This window comes from Dermacentor andersoni, chromosome 2, assembly GCF_023375885.2.
Source record: "Dermacentor andersoni chromosome 2, qqDerAnde1_hic_scaffold, whole genome shotgun sequence".
Classification (NCBI taxonomy): domain Eukaryota; kingdom Metazoa; phylum Arthropoda; class Arachnida; order Ixodida; family Ixodidae; genus Dermacentor; species Dermacentor andersoni.
In genome coordinates, this window is record NC_092815.1 from 134,460,907 (window position 1) to 134,482,866 (window position 21,960).

Here is a 21,960-nt window from a genome sequence, read left to right on the forward strand (position 1 = left end):
ACAAATGCAGCCTGAAAGCTCTGAGCCGTGACGTCACGTTCCTATAGACATGAGACCCAGTCAACCCTGCTAGAAAAAAAAAAATTATAGTGTCGTTTACACATATAAGGAGGGCAGTCAACAGCGGTTCACATCGAAGAAACCAAGTTTTCTTGGGTGCATTAGTGTACCATGCGGTTTGCTGTTTAGGGCTGCGTGCGCTGTATACCTTCGCGATCGCTCAACATTTATAGACTGCACCATCTCCGGGATCGTCCTATATTTTTGGTCGAGTGAAGCGCCGCTACCGGTTCTAGGCGTGCGTAGTTTGAACGAGCCGATCTATAGCTCCTGCGTGGTTTTCATTTCGGCCTTTTTGTACTAATGGCGCATTATTACTGCTCCGTACTTGGTGCGTCTTCGGTGCGCTAACTTGGTGCGCCTTTTTCGTGCCAAGTTTCATTTTAACGCCATTTTCGTTGTCTATGAGACCAAAGTGGCCATGCAGATACCCAGACCTTACGAACCCCTAATTGACCTGAAATCGCCAAATAAGAACGTAATTGCTTTTTTTTTTTTTTTTCAAAGACGTGCTTGTGAGTTGCGCCGCTTATAGGCTGTATTCTTGATCGATCGCCTTTGTACATACTTTCACTGCTGCTTGGCGCAATTTCCGTCGCGGTGCTTCATCGGAGTGACGAGTATAGATCCTTTTCATGGTGATCCCATGGGCGCGCTGCTATGTTTGATCACGTGGTGACGTGTCCATTGCTTGCCTCCTTTGCCTCCGTGTTTACAATGGATGTATACATGACGTCCGGTGTGGTTCAGCAAACTTCTGCGGTTTTGGCGGATATGTCGTAGACGGTGACTGGGTGGAACGTGGACGACACGAAGCTTTGGTCACAGCTTCGGTGGACACGTAAGCGCTTTCGGAGCTCATTACGCTCTGTCCAAATGATGCACGCAGCGCATATTTGGACAGAGCTATTGGCTTGTACTAGAAGTGGGGCTAGAGATGTATTACAAGCGGTCCAAACGTTGCGCTTCTGAATGAAAAATCTGTGTATCTTGCTCTTCGTCTTTTTTATTTGCCGATTACTTTGAAGCAGCAGCTTGTCATGTTTCTGACTAAGTGACTTGTTTCAGTGGGGTCACTATCTCATTGTTTATTTTCATTACGTTCCAAGCACAAGGCTTGGAACGTAATGTTCTGTACTTTCTATACTTCGTAGCGAATACGTGTTATCACTAGTCACTCGCTTACTCGGTGGATGGTCACGAAACATTCAGCTTCGAACATTCGTGTGCTGTCGGTGTAGTCCGTCACCCATATGCTTTGGCGCATTGATTCAAGAGTATGCTCATTTAATACTTATTATTGATACCTGGACGATACAGTTCATGGGCGCAAGTTTGAGTGTGAGTTAGAGTGGATGTGTGTAGATAACGTGCGAGAAACTTAACTATATGCCAAGAAGCGGCGCTGCTTCCATCGTCACTGTCTAACGAGCGGTACCTAGTCTTGCCGATGTTCCGGGGTTGACGCCCTTTCTTTAGAGATTAGCGACACAAAGCTTGCGCATCGGTGAATTTCATATCGAGGGAAGCCGTGCGTCTCGACGGTCCGGCAACACGGGCAGTTTTGTAACAGTGGTCTATGAACTCGGCCACGTAGATTCATTCCATTCCTTAATATATATGCTGCAGTCACTATTTCTGCAGCAAGCTGCTGCACACGCGTCTTCCCACCATACCGTTCCACATTTTGCAGCATGAATGGAGCACAGTGCGCTGGCGATCACCTAGTATCATTTCCGACAGCTGATCGCACAGTTGCAGGGCACACGCGGTAATGGTTTCGCGTTGGTGGGCTTTCGCTTGAGGCATGCAACGGGCGGCGCACCGCCGAGAGCGCCATCTCTATAGAGCAAACTGCACCGTGAAAAGAGACGTGATAATGGTGACCATAAAGCTTTATTAAATTGTGAATGGCCCATCGGCCTATTGGGAGACAGATGCCGACAGGACCAGCTACCAAGAAATGCTCCCTGGACGGTTGCACCGTTACATGCATCATGCCCGATTGCGCAGCATCAAGTACAGCAGGTGAGAGGTGTATCAATTCTTCTTGTGGCATCTGTTTGAAGCCAGTCATCGCGCACTGAATGTGACAGCCCAGAAAATGACCGACCCTGACTGTTGTCACAACATGCAAGGGTCGATATACCGAAGCATGCACTACCGACATCGGTGACCCGCAGTCGAACGCGATCTCGCGACGTCACGTCGCGCGTGTTTTACAGGAACTGTGAAGTTGATTTCTACAAATTGCTGGGCACGAGCCAGCCGAGACCAGTGCGGCTATAAACTTCGTCTTACTCGTCGCAAAACCGAAGGTGGCGCTTTGATAGCCGGCGACCCAGTTTATTCGGCGACGCGATCAGCGTGCATCGTCGATCGGTGCGCCGTAGATGAACCTGGTGACGAGCGCCAACACTTCCTTGGGCTTGTCGAAAGCTGTCACGTGGCCAGCTCCCCTCACCAGCACCTGAGAGAGAAGGCGTGCCAAGTGCGCTTAAAGTTATTGTTTTGCAGTATTTGCAACAGCAAAGACAGCAGCAAGAACAACAGAGCGAGAAAGACGAGACCAGGTTTGGAAACCTTAGTACGTGTAACGTTACGCGTAAAACACACGGACAGAAGCAAGTACCGAAGATAAACGCACAGCGCTGAGTTCGTGTCTTCGTTCCTTGCTTCTGTTCGTGCCTTCCACGCGATACGTTACGCGTACTAATGGCACAACAACCGACCCAAGTAGCAACCTTTGGAAACCTGCCTGCGATAGCGGTCGTAGCCGCGTTACAGCGTTAGCCACAACGGGGACATTACAGCTGTATTCCAGTGGCGGCGTGGGTGTAACACTTACTTATCATGTTCCCATGGCAATAATGAACATGGTACGCGCCGCATGTGTGGACGGTGGGCAAGGAGAGAAATAACACAAGCATAAACTAAAGGAGAACAGAGTACTTGCCCATAGCGCTTGACGATGCGTTGAGTTTTTCATTGTGGACGGTCCGCAACTGATTGTTGGGTTACTATACGTACGACAGAGGAACTTCAGTTTGGCCTAGTTGGTGTTTACTGCATATCATGTTGACTGCAAATAAAGACGGGGACAGCGGAAGAGAACACAAAAACAACACGGGCGGTAACTTACCGCCCGTGTTGTTTTTGTGTTCTCTTCCGCTATCCCCATCTTTATTTGCGGTCAATATATGCAGTATACGTACGACGTCATAACAAAACAATAAATGTATCTAATGGCGTTTTTCACTGGTCGATTCGGAGCAGGATTTCTTGCTCCGCGGCAACGAATCCGAATTTCACTGGTCGATCTGGAGCGGGTTCGCGCGTTCCACTGGTCGTTTCGGATCAACTCGCTCCGCGCCGGATCGCTCTCACTTGCTCCGCCGCCGAGGCGCGGATTCGGGCGGAAATAGCTCGCGTTACTTCCGTCTTCAAGCGAAAACGGTACCCAGTTGGTACGCACAACATTGTGTTGCTTCGCAAAATGGCTGCGTTCGGTGCTGCTGCAGCGCTCGCGTTTAGCGATGAGAGCTCGGACGACAGCGATTATGAAGTGACGCAGGTGCTGTACGAAGCCTTCTATGCACATTGTTCATGCACAATCCTTGCGGGCGCGACATGGAAATGACGGACTATGCGACTGCCACGGTCAAATTACACACGGGGGACGGCGAGTTTGGTTGTCGTGGAAACGACAGAACGGAAGTCGGGCATGGTTTTCGGAACCGGTCCGTGCGATGCGTGCGACGTGTACGCAGACTTCCTGTGTGATCCGCCGCGGAGCGTTCTTGCGCTCCGCTGGCCGATCCGGATTTGTGAAACCCGAGCGCTCGCTCGAGGATTTCGGTGGCCGCTCCAGATCGACCAGTGAAAAACGCCATAAGTCACTTCGAATGTGTCTCCCCTCGATTAGAAGACTGGCGCCTCACTTCTCTTCGTGCTCCCAAAGGAGGAACAAGAACAGTATGCGTGAAAGCACCCCGCGCCGGCGAACTACGCGTCAGGGAGTCACGTACGTGCATGCGTATAGGGAAGGACCGACGCCACACTATGCGCTTGTGGGCCGGACAAATCGAACGGTGCCAAAGGCACCAAACGAAATACAGAAATGGGAGCAAAGCGTTACTTGAGTGGGAGTTCCATAGGTCAGCCGGTAAAGAACGCAATCATGTAAATGCATGCACTTAGGCCGCGTGTGCCTTTGCGGCACGACGTCGTCTGCGCAGTCTCAGAGCACGCCTCCATGCGCTTCCACTTCAGTGCCACGTTACCTTGAAACGCAGTGTAAAATGGTATATAGTAAACGGGTGCCCGAGATTAGGCGTATGCACGCTCTGCAAAGGGCCCCTCACCAATTTTGGGCACTGCAAACAGGCAAGCGCGATTCATGAGGCACGCGATCACGTGTGCCGAGTGTCGGAACCGCCATGTACACGGCTCGAAAAACAGCTGAAATTTTAAACGAGAGCCCGCGCGCACTTCCTCTCGAGGGGGTCACGCTTCCGGTCGCAGAATCAAGGTCACACGCACAAGCACGCCTACGTCAGACGCGTTGCCTGCAACCTCACCGATTTTGGCACGTGACTCCGGTAAATCATTCGATGCGGAATACGCAAAAACCGCCCCTGGAAGTGCGTCGCGAAACTAATGAACGAAGGAAAAAAAAAACATAACTGGCAGGGCTCGTGACGTAAAAATGAGGCCGCCCTTGGATCCGTATATATGGGAAAACCGCAGGGAATATGTCGATCGCGGCATATTCGTTTGTCTTTTTTTGGCAGCGTACTAAACGCGCGCTAATGAGGAATATACCGATATAGATATATGCAGCCTATAGTGAAAGGCGCACAGTGCCAACCTCGGTGTAGTTATGCACGTGGCGGTAATAGCCCAGCACTTGGTCCGTGCCCAGTCGCCAGGGCAGCCTCGGCGTGGTGGCGTACTCCATTTGGCCTTTCCAGTTCAGCGTCTTCATGAAACGCTCCACGGAACTGAAGGGAGTAATCAGGTCCTTTTGGCCCCCGTACACCAGCACCTGCAACGGATACGGCACGCACCAGCTATATACTCATCAGGGGGACACCACTTGGACCTCTTCTCGTCGGCTGTGCAGTCGAAAGCTTCTAACAAAAAGTCACTGTGAATCACTAAATCACAGATGATTTGTTGTGTTACAACGGAATCAATAGCGTCGCCGCCGCTGAGCTGCGATGCGCTTATGGAGCGGCAGTCAACATAATAATAATAGTAATAATAATAATAACCATTCATTCATTCATTCAGTTACCGTGCCCAGGAACAACCCCAAGGTCTGAATGCTGGAGCACGCGAACATTAAAAACCAAAAGGAATACACTCCAGGGGAATTTAAGCAAATAAAGAAAGCAGAATGAATAAAAAGAACAAGTGTAACAACAACAACAACAACAACAATAATAATAATAATAATAATAATAAATTCGTTAATGAGAAAAGGGAGACCGCACGGGAGGGCCGTACTCTGCTGTAGATATAGTGGTATAAATAAATAAATAAATAAATTAGTGGCTTCAGTCACTAAGTTTATAAACGTTGCTGAACATACTTGGTGTGTTCCTTTGCGAGTGTACGGTGCACGATCTTTGCAGTGAAGTGACCTGTATAACGAAGGATTTTGGAGGTCCCAAGTGCTTCGTTATAAGGGCTCTATAGATTGTATTATGTATTTCAACTAGGAATGTAAAGATAAGTGCGCGATTATGCTATACAGTGGATTGATTTTGTTTATTTGCGATTTCATGATTGTACGGAGGAGAAAGTTGATAGGACCAGTGCGCTTCGTATGCATTTAATAACGGGTAGAAGTATGTGTACTCAATAGACGAAACGTATAATGTTCGAGGCATTCTGCGTGAATTATTCTCGCTCCAATAATCGGCTGATGTGGCGAACGGCGGACAGCACTTAATGTATAAGCATACATGTCTTGTTGACATTTCTATGAGGTATCGTGGAGGCTATTTTTTTTTATTGCGAGTTCCGCTTTTCAGGCTCAAGCTTTGGCTCACGATTTATATCCACTCTTGTGGTCTACAGAGAGGCCATCCACAGCACCCAGCCTCATAATGTCACAGCGCTAAATTACTGCAGCACCGCTAAAATATTAAACATAGTGAGGGGTTGGTGGAGAAGCGCCGATTTAATAGTGGAAAGAAAAACGTGATTATAGTTATCAATTTGGAACGGCAATTTGGAACGTTATGATGGATGATCAGATGCCTTCGTACGCATTGTATTTCAGAAACGAATCGGCTCTACGCCAACAGTCGACGACGTCAGCTCTTGCGAGGCTACGGGGATGTCAAGAAGTGGAACAGTGGTATTTCGACGCCGCTTCAGGATTTCTAATACGATGTGGGCAGCGGATCACAAAGCGATGCCGATATAAATTTGCTAACGGGCGGAGCGACCACGGTTGTAAAGCCTAAGTTCAACATAACGTGCCACCGCATTTTTTTTTTCAGAAATCGGCAGAACTCATCTTGCCTCGAAGAAAGGAGAACTGACGTCGCCAAGGTGCTTGAATAAATTATTAAAAGCTCGACGCTACGCACCCCGTTTTTTCACAAGCTTCGTGAGTAAGGCTTTGTGAACGTGGCACTCGTGTTCGAGCCGGAACTTCGTGTTAAAAAAAAAAAAAATTCACTACGACCGACGTCAGTTCTGTGTTCATGTTTTTTTTTTTTTTCTCGAACTGAACTGAGCAGCGCTAACAGAGGACGAGTACCGATGAGACTGCTTGAGCTGTTGAAATAAGTATGGATCACGAACATGCCCCATTCGTGTATATTGTTCCGGAGCAAGCGAGATTTCAACAGACTCTCAACATCAGCAACGCATTCCTTCACCTATATATTGAATAATTCAGTGTCCCTGCGCATCGATATGTCGGCTAATCCTCCTTATACGCCCCTACCATGCTGACTGTCCTGGTAAGGCTGGGTCGCCGGAAGAAGCTTTCTTGCGAAATACGAAGCTTTCTAAGCTTTCTCACAAACAAGAAGCTTTCTTTCTGAGGAATCCGTGCCGGTTTCCTTTGTACCTCTGTGTCACATTGACACATGCAGCTGTAACGATATACATTCACGCGCTTCCTTTGTGTCTGCCCGCGCTATAGTGTCAAGAGGCAAGCAAGTTGCTCTGTGGTTGAGAGACTGAAAAAAAAACATTGTCCACTATATCTGAGCAAAAGAGTGCTAGGCTATATAGCCAACATATTAAAGCGAAACTTGTCTTGCGAATTCTCGAGGACTTTCCTGACAATGCTTGCTGCACGGTTGCTGCTGCTGTTGCCGAACAGCTAACACTTGAAAAAGAAGGAAATGTTGTGCAGAACTAATCTCACGACGAATGCCGGCGTTAATGCGATTAGCATTGATGCAATGTAGCGACACACCGCAATGCCGCCGCAGAGAGGCGTTTCGTGTGACTCGGTGTATGGCAGCGGGATTCATAGCTCGCGCTTCCCATTGAACGCACTGCATCATTCAGTGGCGCTGCCGCGAAGTTGGCGTGTGGATTGTGTAAATATACATTCAGACAAGATTGTCTAGATGTATATATGACGCACGTTTGATTTCGGCCATGTAGCGGATAAATTTTAAATGATTTTCTTTCTTTTTTTGCCACTGAGGAGAGGGCACATATTACTAAGTGGCACTTAGTTACCAAAGAGGATCGACAAGGAGGCGACATAGAGTCGACAAAGAGGGTCATTGAAGAGAGGCACATATACCCAGTGGCCCATGTCGAGTGCTCCAAGTCGGCGTCAAACAGATTTATCATTCATTGAGTAGACATGCCCATTCCCGCATCCCCAGTTACCCATGTCAGCGTGAAAGAGGTTCGTTTAAGAACAGACAAATAGGACCACATGCTCACATACCCACTGACCCAAGCTGATCCGACGATTGGTTTCGAACCTTGTTACCTCAGCACAGCAGTCCGATGCGCTAACCATTTGACCATCGACTACTCGGTGACCCAGGCTGGCGGGAAAACGGTTAGAGGCATAGATAGATGAAGCTAGCACGCGGAAAGTGCGCGAAGTGTACGCAAAGAATGCTAATCGCATTAAAAGAAATAATCTACGTACCCAGAGGTGGGATCGTACCTCGGACCTCCAGCATAGAAGCCCAATGCTCTGCCCGTTTGGCCACAATCGAACGTAAACTTCTATCGTGCCAACGCCCACTTTGAGATGATTGCCGCGTGTGTCGAATTGCGTATAGCACGGGTGCGCGTGTGCACGCACGTGCGCGTGCGCCGGTTTCCTTAATTTACGCCACAGACGCAAGAATGAAACAGGCATTTGATTAACCACTCGACAAAAGCTTCGCTTCACTGCGTTGAATATGCATATTTTTTACAGCGAAGCTGTATATGGCAAGCCGATTCGTCCGTCCTTCCGTCTGCCGCCTGTACGCCGAAAACCCCTCTGGTGCAAATCCATGGGCATACGCGAAAAAAAAAGAGAGAGAGAGAGAGAGAGAGACCGGCGCGCGATTGGCTGCGTCAGTAGTGACGCCTTTGCTCTCTGTCGCAGCCGACCGCGGGCACAGCAGTTTTCTCCCGGCTCCGAAATGGGTATGCGACGCGTCATACATACTCCTGATGAGCAGCCAGCTTTCGATCAGCAACGCTGCGGGCAGAACCAGGAACGAGCTCGTCTACGCCGTGCCTATGCTGCAGCTTGGGCACAAGAACAAGCTCGTACAGCCGAGCGCATGCAGCAACTGCGTTTCAGCTTCGCTGGTTAACCATCTGTACGGAGTGCTTGGGCGGTGATTTTTTTTTCTTTGCTGAAGTTACTGAAGACCACCGACTTGGATAATAGAGTTTGAGAACGCTGCCTGCTATCGCTGCTACTGCTATAGACTATGTACGCAGTTTACTTCGTCTGCGTTTCTCTTTCGCTTTTTGTCCCCGCCCTTTCCCCCATGGAGAGTAGTCCATGCCAGAACTATCTCTAATTAACTTCCTTGCCTTTCTATACATTCTCTCTCTCTCTGTGCGTGCGTGCGTGCGTGCGCGCTACTTTCAGGTACGATGCCAATTTCTCTTTCTACTGATATTGTTTTCGTGCTGGTGATACGGGCTCTCTGACAGCCCCTTCGTACGAGTCAATGCTGGCGACAGCCGTACATGAGAGACCGTCACCTTGAGGTCCTGGTCGAGGAGGTCGGCCAGCTGGTGCTTGTACGAGACCAGAATGTCGGCGTACATGCTGTGCGTGACGGCGTCGCCGGCGGCCATGAACACCAGCCGGCGGCCCACGTGCAGGGCGCGACGCACCTCGGCCCGTTCCACGAACTCCTCGTAGACGGTGAAGATGGCCGGAGGGTACGTGAGGTCCAGGTCGTACGCCTGCCGCAGGCCCGTCAAGTTGCCGAACAGCGTCGTCGATACGGTTGGGTTGCCGTCTGCAACACCCGCCATAGATTAAGTCATTGAGATATATAACATGCCGGGGATAATATATAAGCATGTTTAGGGGAACAGCCGTGTATAGGGTGGACAAATACGAGAGAGAATGTCCGATTCGCGTCGGAGAACTGTCAGCACGATTTGATGGGCTGGATGGTTCGATTTACCAAGGCAGCAGCGCTGTAAAGACAAGGGACACAAGAGCACATGCAACATGAATGCTCGTGACGTCAGTTTTATGTTCTTGTGTTGTTCGCCTTTCCTGCTCTGCTGCCTTAGAGAACGGTTAACCGTCTTTTGGTGACATATGAAGGAAGTTTTTCAGCACAAAGTCTATTACTTAACAGAAATCAGCAAGCGAGGTTCGAACGCAAAGTTCTACATTGATGATTGATTAATAAATAGACACCCCTCGTCTGTTAAAACGCGGGTAGCAAAAGGAACATTACAAGTAGACTCCACAGTTGCATTTTCAGTGAAAAACCCCTACGGCGCAAATTACACGGCAAGCTTCGCTCGTGTTGGTCCCGCGTATTTTGCCACCGTTACATTATGATTCAGTACTAACTCGCCTAGCTCTTGATGCTGCTTCAGAAGATCCTTATGCCATGCAAGTATATGTTCGCGCAAAGGGCTTCCAACTATACACGAGCGCCAATTGAGAACAGCCAAGAGTTGTCGTGTGCTGTCTGTCCTTGCGCTGAGGACGGCGTGATCTCGCCTTGCGCACCCTTTACATACGTACCGTGTCCTTTCGTCTACGCGATGGCTACATATACTCGTCCCACTTTCATTACGAGTATGGGGAATGATAGAACAGCGCTCCCGCGTTAAACGCACGTTTCATGGACCAATCCCTCCGGCCAATTATATAATACGTAAACTATCAATGACACGTCCGCGCATTCCAGCAGAAATGTAACGTTCAAGAATGGAAACGGTATATACCAACTCGCAAATAATAGCGTTTTGACACCTATCGCGGTGTTCTGTGTTATCAAGAGAGTTGCTCTCATTGGCTAACATTGGCTAACGGAAAAGAGGTGTACGTGCGGGGAGGAAGCCTGCCACCAGGCCGAAGTGCGTCGAATAAAATGTTGCCCGGAAAAAAAATTGGTCACGCGCGTATAGTGTCGAAGGCAGTACGTAAACGCGCATCGCGTACTTTCAGCAATAGAGAGTTTTAGAATAGGGGCCCCAAACATTTTGGGGCCCCAAAGAAATAGCGTCGAAGCAACTGCGCATGCGCGAGACGCAAACTGCGTTTGGGTTTTGCGTTGGGAACGCTATTTCACCGATTTAGCGGGAGCTCAAATAGCGTTCCCAAAAGCTTTGCGTCAACAAACATGGCGGCACCCATCGAAGCGACGGCTCTAACCTAGCACCAAACCGGGTTCGATTCGCGGTAACGCGTGAAGTTCGCAAGCTAGGAGAAGTAACTGCAGTTATCGCTTTCTCTCAACTAACGTGTGTTATGAAGATTGATTCATTAGACGCCGCTGATTCCGAATTCGAGTGTGGATTTTATGGCTCGTAGGCCTAACACGGCTAAGCTTGGCTGGTGAAGGCACGTAAAGTTGGTTTTGCTCAAAACTAAGCACAACTAATTGTTTGCTGCTTGAAGAATAACCTCTAAATTGTAATTAAACGCGAATACACGCAAGTCAAATTTACTATTCATATCATAAAACGATATATTTTATTTAATTATTTCTAATAGCTTTTCTTTGACGCCGTAGTGGCGCTGTCAGCGCAAGACGCTATCCGCAAACGTAAAACCTTATTCTAAAACTCGTCACTCCTGCGTGCCCCAACGCTAACACCCGCAAAGCTCTTTGGGGCCCCAAAATGTTGGGGCCCCTATTCTAAAACTCTCTAATATCTGCTTAAAGGCACAGCTTTGGGAGTGCGTGACTTGGGCCTTCTGGTGTTTCTTTTCTTGATTTTGACAGTCACTGCGCGAATGCAGGCGTACATGTCCCTGTCCTCTCATTTTCTCTTCTTTCTTTCTTTTCCTTTTCCCCTTATTTCTCTCTCTCTCTCTCTCTCTCTCAATTTTCTTTTTTTTTAGGGCCTAGCGCGACTCGCCGGACACGAAATCGCCTGTGCATACGCGAGCGCCCGCACGTCGCATACGCCCCCGACCATTCGGGGACGAAGAGCCCCATGCTAAACAGACCCCACCTAGACGCTGAGCATTTGAGACTGTCGTTGCGACGCGACCGCGGCCAGTTACCTGATCGTTCCTGAGAAGGTGCCCGACCGTGCGCAGCGACGCCTGGGAACAAAGGGTACTTCCCGCACCGCGCTCGTCGAAACGTTGAAACCGCGTCCTTCGCCGGAACCCCCCTCATATCGTCATAACGACGATGGCCATTGAGGGCTAGCTGCCCCGGGGGTCGCGCAGGGTATAGATGACGCGGTCTTTCGGAACGGCTTCGTTCCCGTTTCTCGCAAACGGTTTGACTCCGTTGGCGTGGACCACTGCAGCCCTTGGAGAATTACCAGATATATTTTGCACTTTTCTGGAGCCGGTCGCAGCTGCTTATGCACCCCGCCGCTCTCACACAAAGGGTGCGCGAGCAAACGCGGTCCCGACAAACGGCTCGCGCGCGGAACTATACAAGCTATACCATACTATATACTATGCTACTATATTAGCTATACTAACTATATTTTCACGTCTTCGTTATCTTCCTACTTCCACTAATTGTGTCCGCTTTTCTAGGCCAATGTTTAGATGTCAGCCATAGGCCAAGCAATTACGGTGCGGCCAGGCGTAATTTTATTCTCCCCTCTCTCTTCTAACGACCACAAATAAAAATTTGCACTGCTGGACGATCGGCGAGCGCGATCGTAGTCGGAGACTGTAATCGACCTTTCCACTACCGTTTTCTTTGTGTGCGTTTCACCGTAACCCTTAAAGCCCTTGATCAATCGTTTCTTTCACTCTGTAATATATCTCAGGAGGAAGCATAGCACCTAAGCAAGTATCTCTATACAGGGTGTTTCAGCGAACACTTTCAAAAATCTTTAAAAGCTTCCTGTGGCAGATATCATAATTCTAGTTCATGGGCTGGTCTACTCGAAGCGGCGGACAATACTTGCACAAAAAATTGAGATGCAAAATAGACTAATTATTAAGAATTAACTAATTAAGTTTTTAACTAATTACATTACGGCCCATATTGCAATTTACAAATTCTAGCCGTGGAGTTCGCAAGGCGGATCCACTTCGAACGAGTTTTCAAGATGACACCAGTTTCGAGATATAAATTCCTGAACTTTGCGGAGAAATGCATTGGCGTTCTAGTTAATTTGTTAACAAAACGCCGTTTCATGCACTGCAGCACATAAGTAACTGGAACGCCAATGCATTTCTCCGCAAAGTTCGGGAATTTATATATCGAAACTGGTGGTGTCTTCCCGAGGATTCGTTCCAAGTGGATCCGCCTTGAGATGTCCATTGCTAGAATTTGTAAATGGCAATATGGGTCATAAGATAATTAGCTAAAAGTTAATTAGTGAATTCTTGTTAATTATTCGATTTTGCATTACAATTTTTTGTGCAAGTAGTGTCCGCCGCTTCGAGTAGACCGGCTCATAAAATAGAATTGCGCTATCTGCCACAGGCAACCTTTAAAAATTTTTGAAAGTGTTCGCTGAAATACCCTGTATATAGTGACTAACGAAAATTACATCGCTGTTCCACGTTTCTTGAGTTGGCGTTTGCTCTTGTTTCACTCAGGTTAACCAGCGTACGCCGCAATAAACTGGTGTTTCTGTTCGAGGTGAGAAACAAGCAAATATGGTCGCAGCAAAGTGATGGTTCGAAAACCATTCACTGCAATCCATGATGCCTAAATATTCAGACGGCAGAAAGGTGGCAGAGCAGCTAAAGTTCTTTAATCACGGCACCATAACCCTTTATGTACGGTTTGGAAATGCGGGATCCGCATTTTTTGTATTTAACGCCGCAAGCCCGATAGTTCCAAGTGACGAACGGCATGCCCGTTATGAGTATGACAGAGTATTCTCGACATGAAAGTAGCGAGCTCAGCGTTTTCAAGAGAGGAAATGCAAGCAAGGCAGATTACGATTATCGTTGTGTGACAAATACACACCCCAAAGGGTGCAACTGTGTTTAGGGATAAGCAAAATTACACCCTTTGGATCGTATCTTGCCACACAACGATAATCGTCATCTGTCTTGTCCGCATTTCCTTTATTTAACGCTGCGAGCCCGGTACTTCCAAGTGACGAATGGCATGCCCGTTATCAGCATGACAGCATAACGTGGCGCGCAAGTGAATGACGCTAGGCTGATGTCATATTTACGTACTTTAACCTGGCTTGGCATTCGGTGCGAAGCCTAGCTCACATTGAGTGACGGGCATTCTGGCCGCTGACTTAGCCAATCAGCGTTCACGTAAACTTGTATGCCTTGTAGTGAGCTATCCAAAATCCAAAACACGGCCTTTCCTCGAGTGAGATAGTTAGGATGTACATTACTCAGTGGACTGCTTGCCGTCTACGCACCTCTTAGCGATCCCCGGGCTATCTACATATGAACGACTACAAACGCGGCCCGAATACGTGACTATAAATTGAAATCCGTGACGTCACACTGACGTTACAGCGAAGCGGTTTCGGCACAAAGTTTCCTTTTTTTTTTAATATGTGGAACGTTGATCTTTATTTTCTCTTATAGTAATCAACCCATTACCGTGAAATCAACGGAACTGAAGAGTTTTGATGGAATATTTTATCAGTCTAAGCTGCTTTAGTGTTTCTCTTTAGTCTCCCATTACGTCCTTTTAATACGTGTTTTCAAGAACAAAACTTCATCCGCGAGCACGCGCTGGCGGCGCCGTCTGTCTTCGCCCTCGTCTCGCGCTAGTATAGACTCGGTTCCAACCAACACCACCTAGCTAATCTAGGTGGTGGTGTTCCAACGGACCCGTTTCGTGAGCTTGCCCGAACGCAGGCAGCGCACCTATGATGTCCTCCAGGAGGTCCTTGGCGGCCGTGTAGTTCCCCCGGCGGATGAGGCGCGCCACCCGGTTGTACTGCTCCCAGAGCAGCGCCGCCTGGACGTCCGTCAGGAACCCGGTCTGGTGCAGCAGCTCGCTGTTGTCCAGCTGGTTCTCCGGGTCCACGAACGGGCTGGCCAGGACGAGGCCCTTGAGCCGCGGCAGGGAGTCTTCGTCCCGCATCATGTTCATCATGGTCGCCAGTGCGAGCGCGAACTTGGCTGCAGCGGACAGAAATGCTCGTGCGTTATACTATTTCCGAATCGAGTCGTACACGAATATTCGAGAGAAGTAGCCTTCGAATATGGAATGGAATATTGAATAGGATATCTAATGTTTTCTAGTAAAGCGACGGGAAATGTAACGTTTGTGTGCAGTACGTCAGGCAGAAATATAAGAAAGAAAGAAAAAAAAAGAAAGAAAGAAAGAAAGAGGGAAAGAAAGAAGCATATAAATGAGAAACAACTGTATTGTTATCTGGAAGTCAGCTGCTGAGTGCTATTCGCTAGGGAACTGCAAAATGCCTCCGCACAACAGCCGCAGCTCCTTCTGCAGCGTAATCATTCGGAACCGGCCTCACTTCATCAATTTCTCTGTCTCGAGATTCCAGTGAGTGTTGTAATCCTTTATATTCTTGCGGGAAAAGCAAATTCGACTATTTTTGATGGGGAATTTTCGAATCGAATGCAGCCCTGTGCTCTCGGATCTCCTTCTGTGACGTCACGAATGTATTTTTCAACTATGCACAAAATAAATAAACTTGAAACTCGTATAGAATAGTTCTTTCGAATACGAATCTAACAGCAAGAACTATTGGATTCATATTCGAAATTTGGAAATTTGGAATATATGCACGTCCCTGCTCATTAAACAATAGACTAGGACCATGTTTCAAAACGTCAGCTGATGATAACCGTAAACGCCGCCAGGCTCATACCATCCGTAATTCTCACCGATTTGGATTGAGTAAACTTTATTAAAGGTCCCGCAGGACGCGTGTCAGCGCGCAGCGGTCGTCTCCCATGCTGCGACCGGTAGGGAGTACCTGGGGACCGCTGTGGGGGCCTGCCGGCTACAGGAGAATCTGGATCTATGGGTATATCTAATTTTGCCGTAAATCGAAGCAATCAACTTACACGGCTGTAACAACGCAAGGCGCGAAGGTGAGTAAAGAACGACTGCATAAAACGTGCAGGCCGATGACTCATGGCGCATCGAACATTCACTGTGATATACTATGGCTAAAGTGCTCTGGAAGTTGGCTTCTTCTGAATATCGGGCTTCCGCGCTGATAAGAGAGGGAGAGAGAGAGAGAGTCATGCGGCTAGATGTTATTTAATTCTGTCAACGGGCGTGGTAAGAAGAAATGTGCATGTCGTGCACGAATATGTGAAGGAAAATTTCTTATCAGGGTTCCTTCAAGGCTGGGAAACGCGCCGCCCGTTTCGGATGGGGATACGCACAGACGTCGTTACACCCGTCATGATTGTACACACACACACACACACACACACACACACACACACACACACACACACACATACACACACACACACACACACACACACACACACACACACACACACAAGAGAGAGAGAGAGAGAGAAAAATAATAATGACTTCCGGCGTTTTACGCACGTGCAAAGCCACGGCATGGCTATGGGGCACGCCGTAGTGGGGCGGGGACAACAAGATTAATTTTGACCACGTGGGGTTCGTTAAAGAGCACCCAATGTACTGTGCACGAGTGGTCTTGCATTCCGCCTCCACGGGAATGCGGCCGTCGCGGTCGGGAAACTCGCACCCGCGACCTCGTGTTTAGGAGCGCAGCGCCGTAGCAGCCACCGCGGCGTGCGATTGCACACAACCAGCACTCTGGGATTAGGGAAACACTGCGCGCCCTTCTTTTGCTCTGTTTTGTTTATTATTATTATTATTATTATTATTATTATTATTATTATTATTTATAATTATTATTATTATTGCGAAGCATTCTATGCCTCATTCTTGGCACTTTGCGGTAGCTACGTAAATAGGTAGTTAGGTGCGCGGGTAGGTTCCTGTCTAGCCTCGCCTTAATGATGATGACAAAATGTATTTGTTAAGGGATGGCTCGAAGGCCTATAATGGGGAATAAAAACGAAATAATAATGTGTAACCGGCGACGGAGCCAAACCTCTGCCATCGAGCACAGCAGCCCGGTGCTCTAACCATCAGGCCACGATCGTTTCTCTCTCCCTTTTTTCTTTTTTGTTGCCACATTGAACAGCACAATCACAACAAAAAGGTGCATTCGGGACACCTACAGTCTCTACGAACTGGCTCTAAATCTGAAGCGCTCGGCGCTTGCGCCTCGTTCCATTTGCTCGTCTTTCCATGCGTGCGACAGCTCGCGCTCTGAGGCGCCGTGCACTATCTCCGGGACCGGCCCACTTTCATCGATACATTATCTAATTCCTCGTGGTGCGCTAGGTAGAAATTGTCCGACGTTGTGCTGACTTCGTGGTCGCCTAAGTTAATCGTGCTTTAACATTTCTTCTCAGGAGTACACACGTAATCGCCGTTTTAAATGCGCCGCGTGACATATAGCCATATAGATACGTACGATTGCATACTGTGTAGTCGCCGATGACCTCGCAACCTGTGTTTCTCTCGTTTACGCTCGTCCACTACCCATGTGGAAGCCAAAAACTGCTATGTAAGCTCGCGTCGAACGGCCGGCTTGGAAATATGCCGTTGCCGCCATACGACCGTCTTTAACGTGGTCGTCGTCCTGCTGCTGTCGTCACAAGCAAGTGCCGCACGCTCACGACTCACGCAGCTACTCAATTTACACAAGCGCGTTGGTGCACCTGGTATCGCCTTTGCGGGTACCCCAAACAATGCTAGATACAGCCAGGTACTTGCAGAATGATTCGCGTAACGTCGATTTCCACAGTACGTGGGTGATGATGATGACGACGATAATGATGTCCCTAAAATATGGCTCGTACACACCCTGGGGGATTGGCCAAGAATCTGCACAATTTATTTCTCGCCACTTCCGTTCCATGCGTTCCGCCTTCTTTTTTCTTTCACGTGTCTTGATTTCTTTTCTTTATTCACTTGCATGAAATGCCTTGGCGTGGTATTTTTTTCCATGCAGTAAACGCCGTCTCTCGTTTTATTTAATGATGTACGATAAGCTTTTAGATTTAGCGTTTACTGTTTTATTCACTACTTCACATGTTATTTGCGAAACTAGTAGCAGCGCGCAAAGGACGAACGACGTTGAAATACACAACACATTACTTCAGTAGTGTTACTTGGGGCTCTTTATAAAAATTTTACTATCTATCTATCTATCTATCTATCTATCTATCTATCTATCTATCTATCTATCTATCTATCTATCTATCTATCTATCTATCTATCTATCTATCTATCTATCTATCTATCTATCTAATCATTTATTTTTTGTCATTTGTCCATTTTTGCCCTTCCTGGTTGGATCTTGTGTTGGGCCTGCAGCATATCGTATAAACAAACCCGCGGCAGTGGTTCACTGATGACTATGGCACTGGGCTGCTGAGCACGACGTGGCTGGTTCGACTCTCGACGGCCGCATTCCGACGGGGGAGCGGAATGCGCAAACGCTCGTGTACTTAGGAATGGTAAATTAACGCGAAAGACAAGGACGATAGGAAGGCGTAAGACACGTACTCACAGTGTCTTTCTTTTCATGCATGTCTATCTCTCTGCTTTACCATTCCTATCGTCGAACGAGACAGTCCAATAAGCTTCAATTCTGGTTCATCCTGTTAAAGAACACGGGCCAGGTCGTCGAAATGGCGCCTTCACTGCGGTGTCTCTGGGGCTCCGTGTTTGACTTTAGGACGTTAAATCCCACCGTTTGATTTTCGTTGACGGTATATAAATAAATTAACCATGGCGCTGTGGAACAGTACGAGATAGCGCGTCTATGCCAACACGCAAAAGCCGTGTTGCTCGGCGAGTTGCTTGCAGTCTGCACTATAGATACAGTAGCGCGAACTGCAGGACAGGACGCAAGAAGACGCGGCCGTTACGTCCTTCTTGGGTCCTGTCTTCGCTCTGCGCTATGGTATTGTTCGCACCGCCTTCTGAAGATTTAACGTATCAGACGAATCAAGGATTGAGGTACACGCTGACCAGCGCGTACTGTCCTGTTATCGCATTGTGATATCGTGCCTGCGTAACTCTCGGCGGCTATGAAGAAGTCCGCGTGGTGGCACTCGGCAGCAAAGATGACGCAGAACTGGCCCATGAACTCGTAGAGGTCGGCGGCCGCGTCCGAAGCGTTGGCGCAGTACCAGTGCTCGTCGACGCCGTCGTGCGAGTGGCTGAAGCCCGTGCCCACGGGCTGGTCCACGTACACCACCGACGCCTCCTGGGCCCACGTGTGCGCCCGGAAGGTGGCCGTGCCGTCGGCGACGGCGCGCAGGGGACCGTGCTCCACCAGCGCCCCCATCATAGAGGGCACGCCTGGTCCGCCCTGAAGCCACAGCACTAGCGGAGCCGCACTTCCCGAATGCTTCTTCTGCAGAGAGGATAGCCGCGCTATGGCTGGTAAGCATTATACTTGTCCGTAAACAAGCGCACGTGCGCTACTGTGGTGCACAGGGAGAAAGTGAACACTGCTGTATCCAGATGACCGGACTCCACTACATCCAGCTGTCCACCTACGTGGCCCAGGTGAATGGACAGAGCTCTATAGTTTCGCTTGGGTACCGTTTACGGGTCACCACCCTCGCGTAACTGTTGACTCGAAAACCAAGCTCCTGAAGTATACCCATCATATGGGATGATTGATCAGAATTGAGAGTTGGGCTCGCAGGCTCAGCCCCGTTTAATGGCTCCTCCGTATATATAGATCAATCACTATTGCCGGATCCACTTAATTCTTCACACTATAGGCTTCCGAGCTTGCTGAATGCGTTTTTTTTTCTTAGTGGTCTCTGTCTGCAACGCGCCCTATCAAAGGCAGACAGAACGTAGTATGGACCTATTAGTGTTTCCCCAAGTAAACTAGTGCAATACCCCCGCACTTACTCCTCTCCGTTTTAGGTCCCGACATTCCTCGATAATTCAGATCCGTCGCGGAGTTCTATGGCGTTCTGCTGCTGGCACGAGGTCGCCGGTGCGATTCCCGGGCGCGGCGGCCGCATTCCGACGGAGGCGGAATGCAGAAACGATAGCATGCCATACTTTGGGTGCTGAAGGACCACACGTGCATGGTCGAAATTATTCCAGAGCCCACCACCCTACGGCGTCCCTTATAAGTCATAACCCACTGTGCAGTTTCGGGACGTTAAACCCAATGTACTTTTTCTTAACCTATGGGGCTGAAATGCAAAAACGCTAATGTACCATGCCTTGGGTGCACGAGAATCCTACAGGTGCATGGTCAGAATTATTCCAAAGTACCCCACTATGGCGGCCCTCATAGCGAGCGACTGTGTCGCTTGGCGAAATAAAACTCCATTAACCAAACTTCAAGAATTAAGATGTGGGCAAACGTACCATGCAGACTTCTTTTGCAGCCGCACTTTTGCACACACGCTAATGAAAATGAATCCCGGCCACAGCGACCGCATTTCGATGGGGGGCGAATGCTAAAACCCCCGTGTACTTAGAATTAAGTGCACATTAAAGAACCCCTGCATGGTGGCCCAAATTATTCGGGAGTCCCCCACTACGGCGTGCCTCATAATCAGATAGTGGTATTGGCACGTAAAGCCCCGTAATTTGATTTTTGATAATGAAAATGAGCCCGTATTACATATCTTCTTAGAGGGTATGCGCAAGCGTTGCCCTCCGCTTAGCAAAAAGAGCGAAGCGAGTCATTCATGTATCTATGCGTGATGGACACTATGGTTATTCACTTCTAGCTGCTCACGTCCCAACAAGCGGAAACTATAATCAACCGTCCACAGCATACATATTATGACATTCATTCGCGGTTTCTCTGCGCGTGCGTACTGATTATTACCGAATCATTCAAATTACCCCGCGAGAATCACATTTCCGGTGTGGCGAGTACAGCTCTTCGATACCAGAATACTAAAATATGCTAGGTCCTGGACACAATGAGCGCTTTCCGAATTACTACGACGTCGCTTGTCTGTCATCTGGATGTATCCCCCGCGACTGCAGAAGACGATCTGCTGTTTTCAACAATAGCGTTCGAAAATGCATGCTGCGCTTCTCGAACATTGTGGGGAAGTTCTGCCGAAGAAGCGTGTACGTGCAACATTCCTCTCCGTTGACGTTTCTAAGCATTACCCAACCTAGCGTTGTTGTGCCGAGCCACGCGAAACACTGACACTCCAAACGTCTACACGTATATGACAGAGCTCTTATATATATAGAAACACTTTTACGGGGCGGTTTAAAGACGTTTTGCGCACCAGTTTCCCTATATGTAGAAATTTTCCCATTTTACAAATAGAAACCATACAAAAACAATAACCTATATAGACCGCCTTTTGTACATACATGTTGCCCATGTGCAGTCCATGGACTGCGCGGGTCGCTCATTTGGCTACCTGGCCTTCATGACCTATATAGCCGGCGCCGCTGGTACTCACAATGGCCGGGAAGAACCAGAAGAACAGGTGGTTGAATTGATGCTCGCGCACCGTCAGAAAGCCCGCGTAGCTCTCGATGTCCGGCGAGCCGTCGATGGTGCCCACGCGGCTGCGTTCGCGGGCATCGCGTACCCTTCCTTGCACCACGTACGGCGTCAGGTACAGGGGCAACTCCTCCCGGTCCTTCCTTGTCACGCCTGCCCACGAGCGCTGACGATACCGCCGGTCTAGCTGAGCTTCGCCGCACTGGCACTCGAGCACCAGCAGCGCGATGAGCAGCGAGGCGCCGGCTAGTCGAAGCACCGACAGAACCGAAACGCCAGCGGCGCATCTTGGTCTCATGCTTCGGCAGCGCGATCGGCGGCACGGAAGGCGATGCGGTCCGCCTCGATCGGCGGCCGTGTCTGGTTTCGCGCGACGGATGTGCCTTTCGTGTTGTATTGTGCTGGGAATTTTACGAGCCGCGTCGATATGCGGCCTGTGCGTGTGTCGCTCCGGTCGCACTCGTGGCGAAGAATTTTATGAACAGCAGACGCAAGAAGCTTAGCGGTCCAGAAAGAGCAGGTTCGATTTGGTATTAACTGCGCGAATTCTGAAAAAAAAAAGACAACGCAAGAGAATACAGACGAAAGAAGTTTGAGTGCAGTCTAATTGATTGTTGTTTTCCCGACTTTGCGCGGTTAGCATGCCCAACAATTAGCCCGAGCCAGCTATAGGCCCTCGAGATAAATCTACAAAACGTATTGCCAAGGAGTTATGTATGAGGCGTGTACTGCAGCACT

At 48.8% G+C, this 21,960-nt stretch overlaps 1 protein-coding gene across 2 annotated transcripts; it reads right to left on the reverse strand.

The window, feature by feature from the left end:
• Positions 1–1,946: 1,946 nt before the first annotated feature.
• LOC126540705 (venom serine carboxypeptidase-like) lies at positions 1,947–21,677 on the reverse strand. 2 transcript variants are annotated; one of them, XM_055076235.2, is made up of 6 exons: positions 21,179–21,673; positions 18,780–19,128; positions 14,534–14,791; positions 9,271–9,533; positions 4,931–5,107; positions 1,947–2,530 (listed from the first exon to the last, which is right to left on the reverse strand). In XM_055076235.2, the coding sequence occupies exons 1-6, from the start codon at positions 21,518–21,520 to the stop codon at positions 2,423–2,425; spliced, it is 1,497 nt and encodes a 498-aa protein (XP_054932210.1). In that variant the 5' UTR covers positions 21,521–21,673; the 3' UTR covers positions 1,947–2,422. The 2 variants fall into 2 exon arrangements, with proteins under 2 accessions (XP_054932210.1, XP_050043505.2); XM_050187548.3 differs by having other exon boundaries at positions 2,442–2,530; positions 18,902–19,128; positions 21,179–21,677.
• Positions 21,678–21,960: the final 283 nt, after the last annotated feature.

Excerpts from the sequence above, each read along its gene's own strand:
- LOC126540705 (XM_055076235.2), bottom strand. The coding sequence starts at position 21,520 with ATGAGACCAAGATGCGCCGCTGGCGTTTCGGTTCTGTCGGTGCTTCGA. Across the intron at positions 14,792-18,779 it reads AGCCGCCGAGAGTTACGCAG|CCAAGTTCGCGCTCGCACTG; the intron begins GCACGATATCAC and ends TGTCCGCTGCAG. Across the intron at positions 9,534-14,533 it reads CCTCCTGGAGGACATCATAG|ACGGCAACCCAACCGTATCG; the intron begins GTGCGCTGCCTG and ends CGGGTGTTGCAG.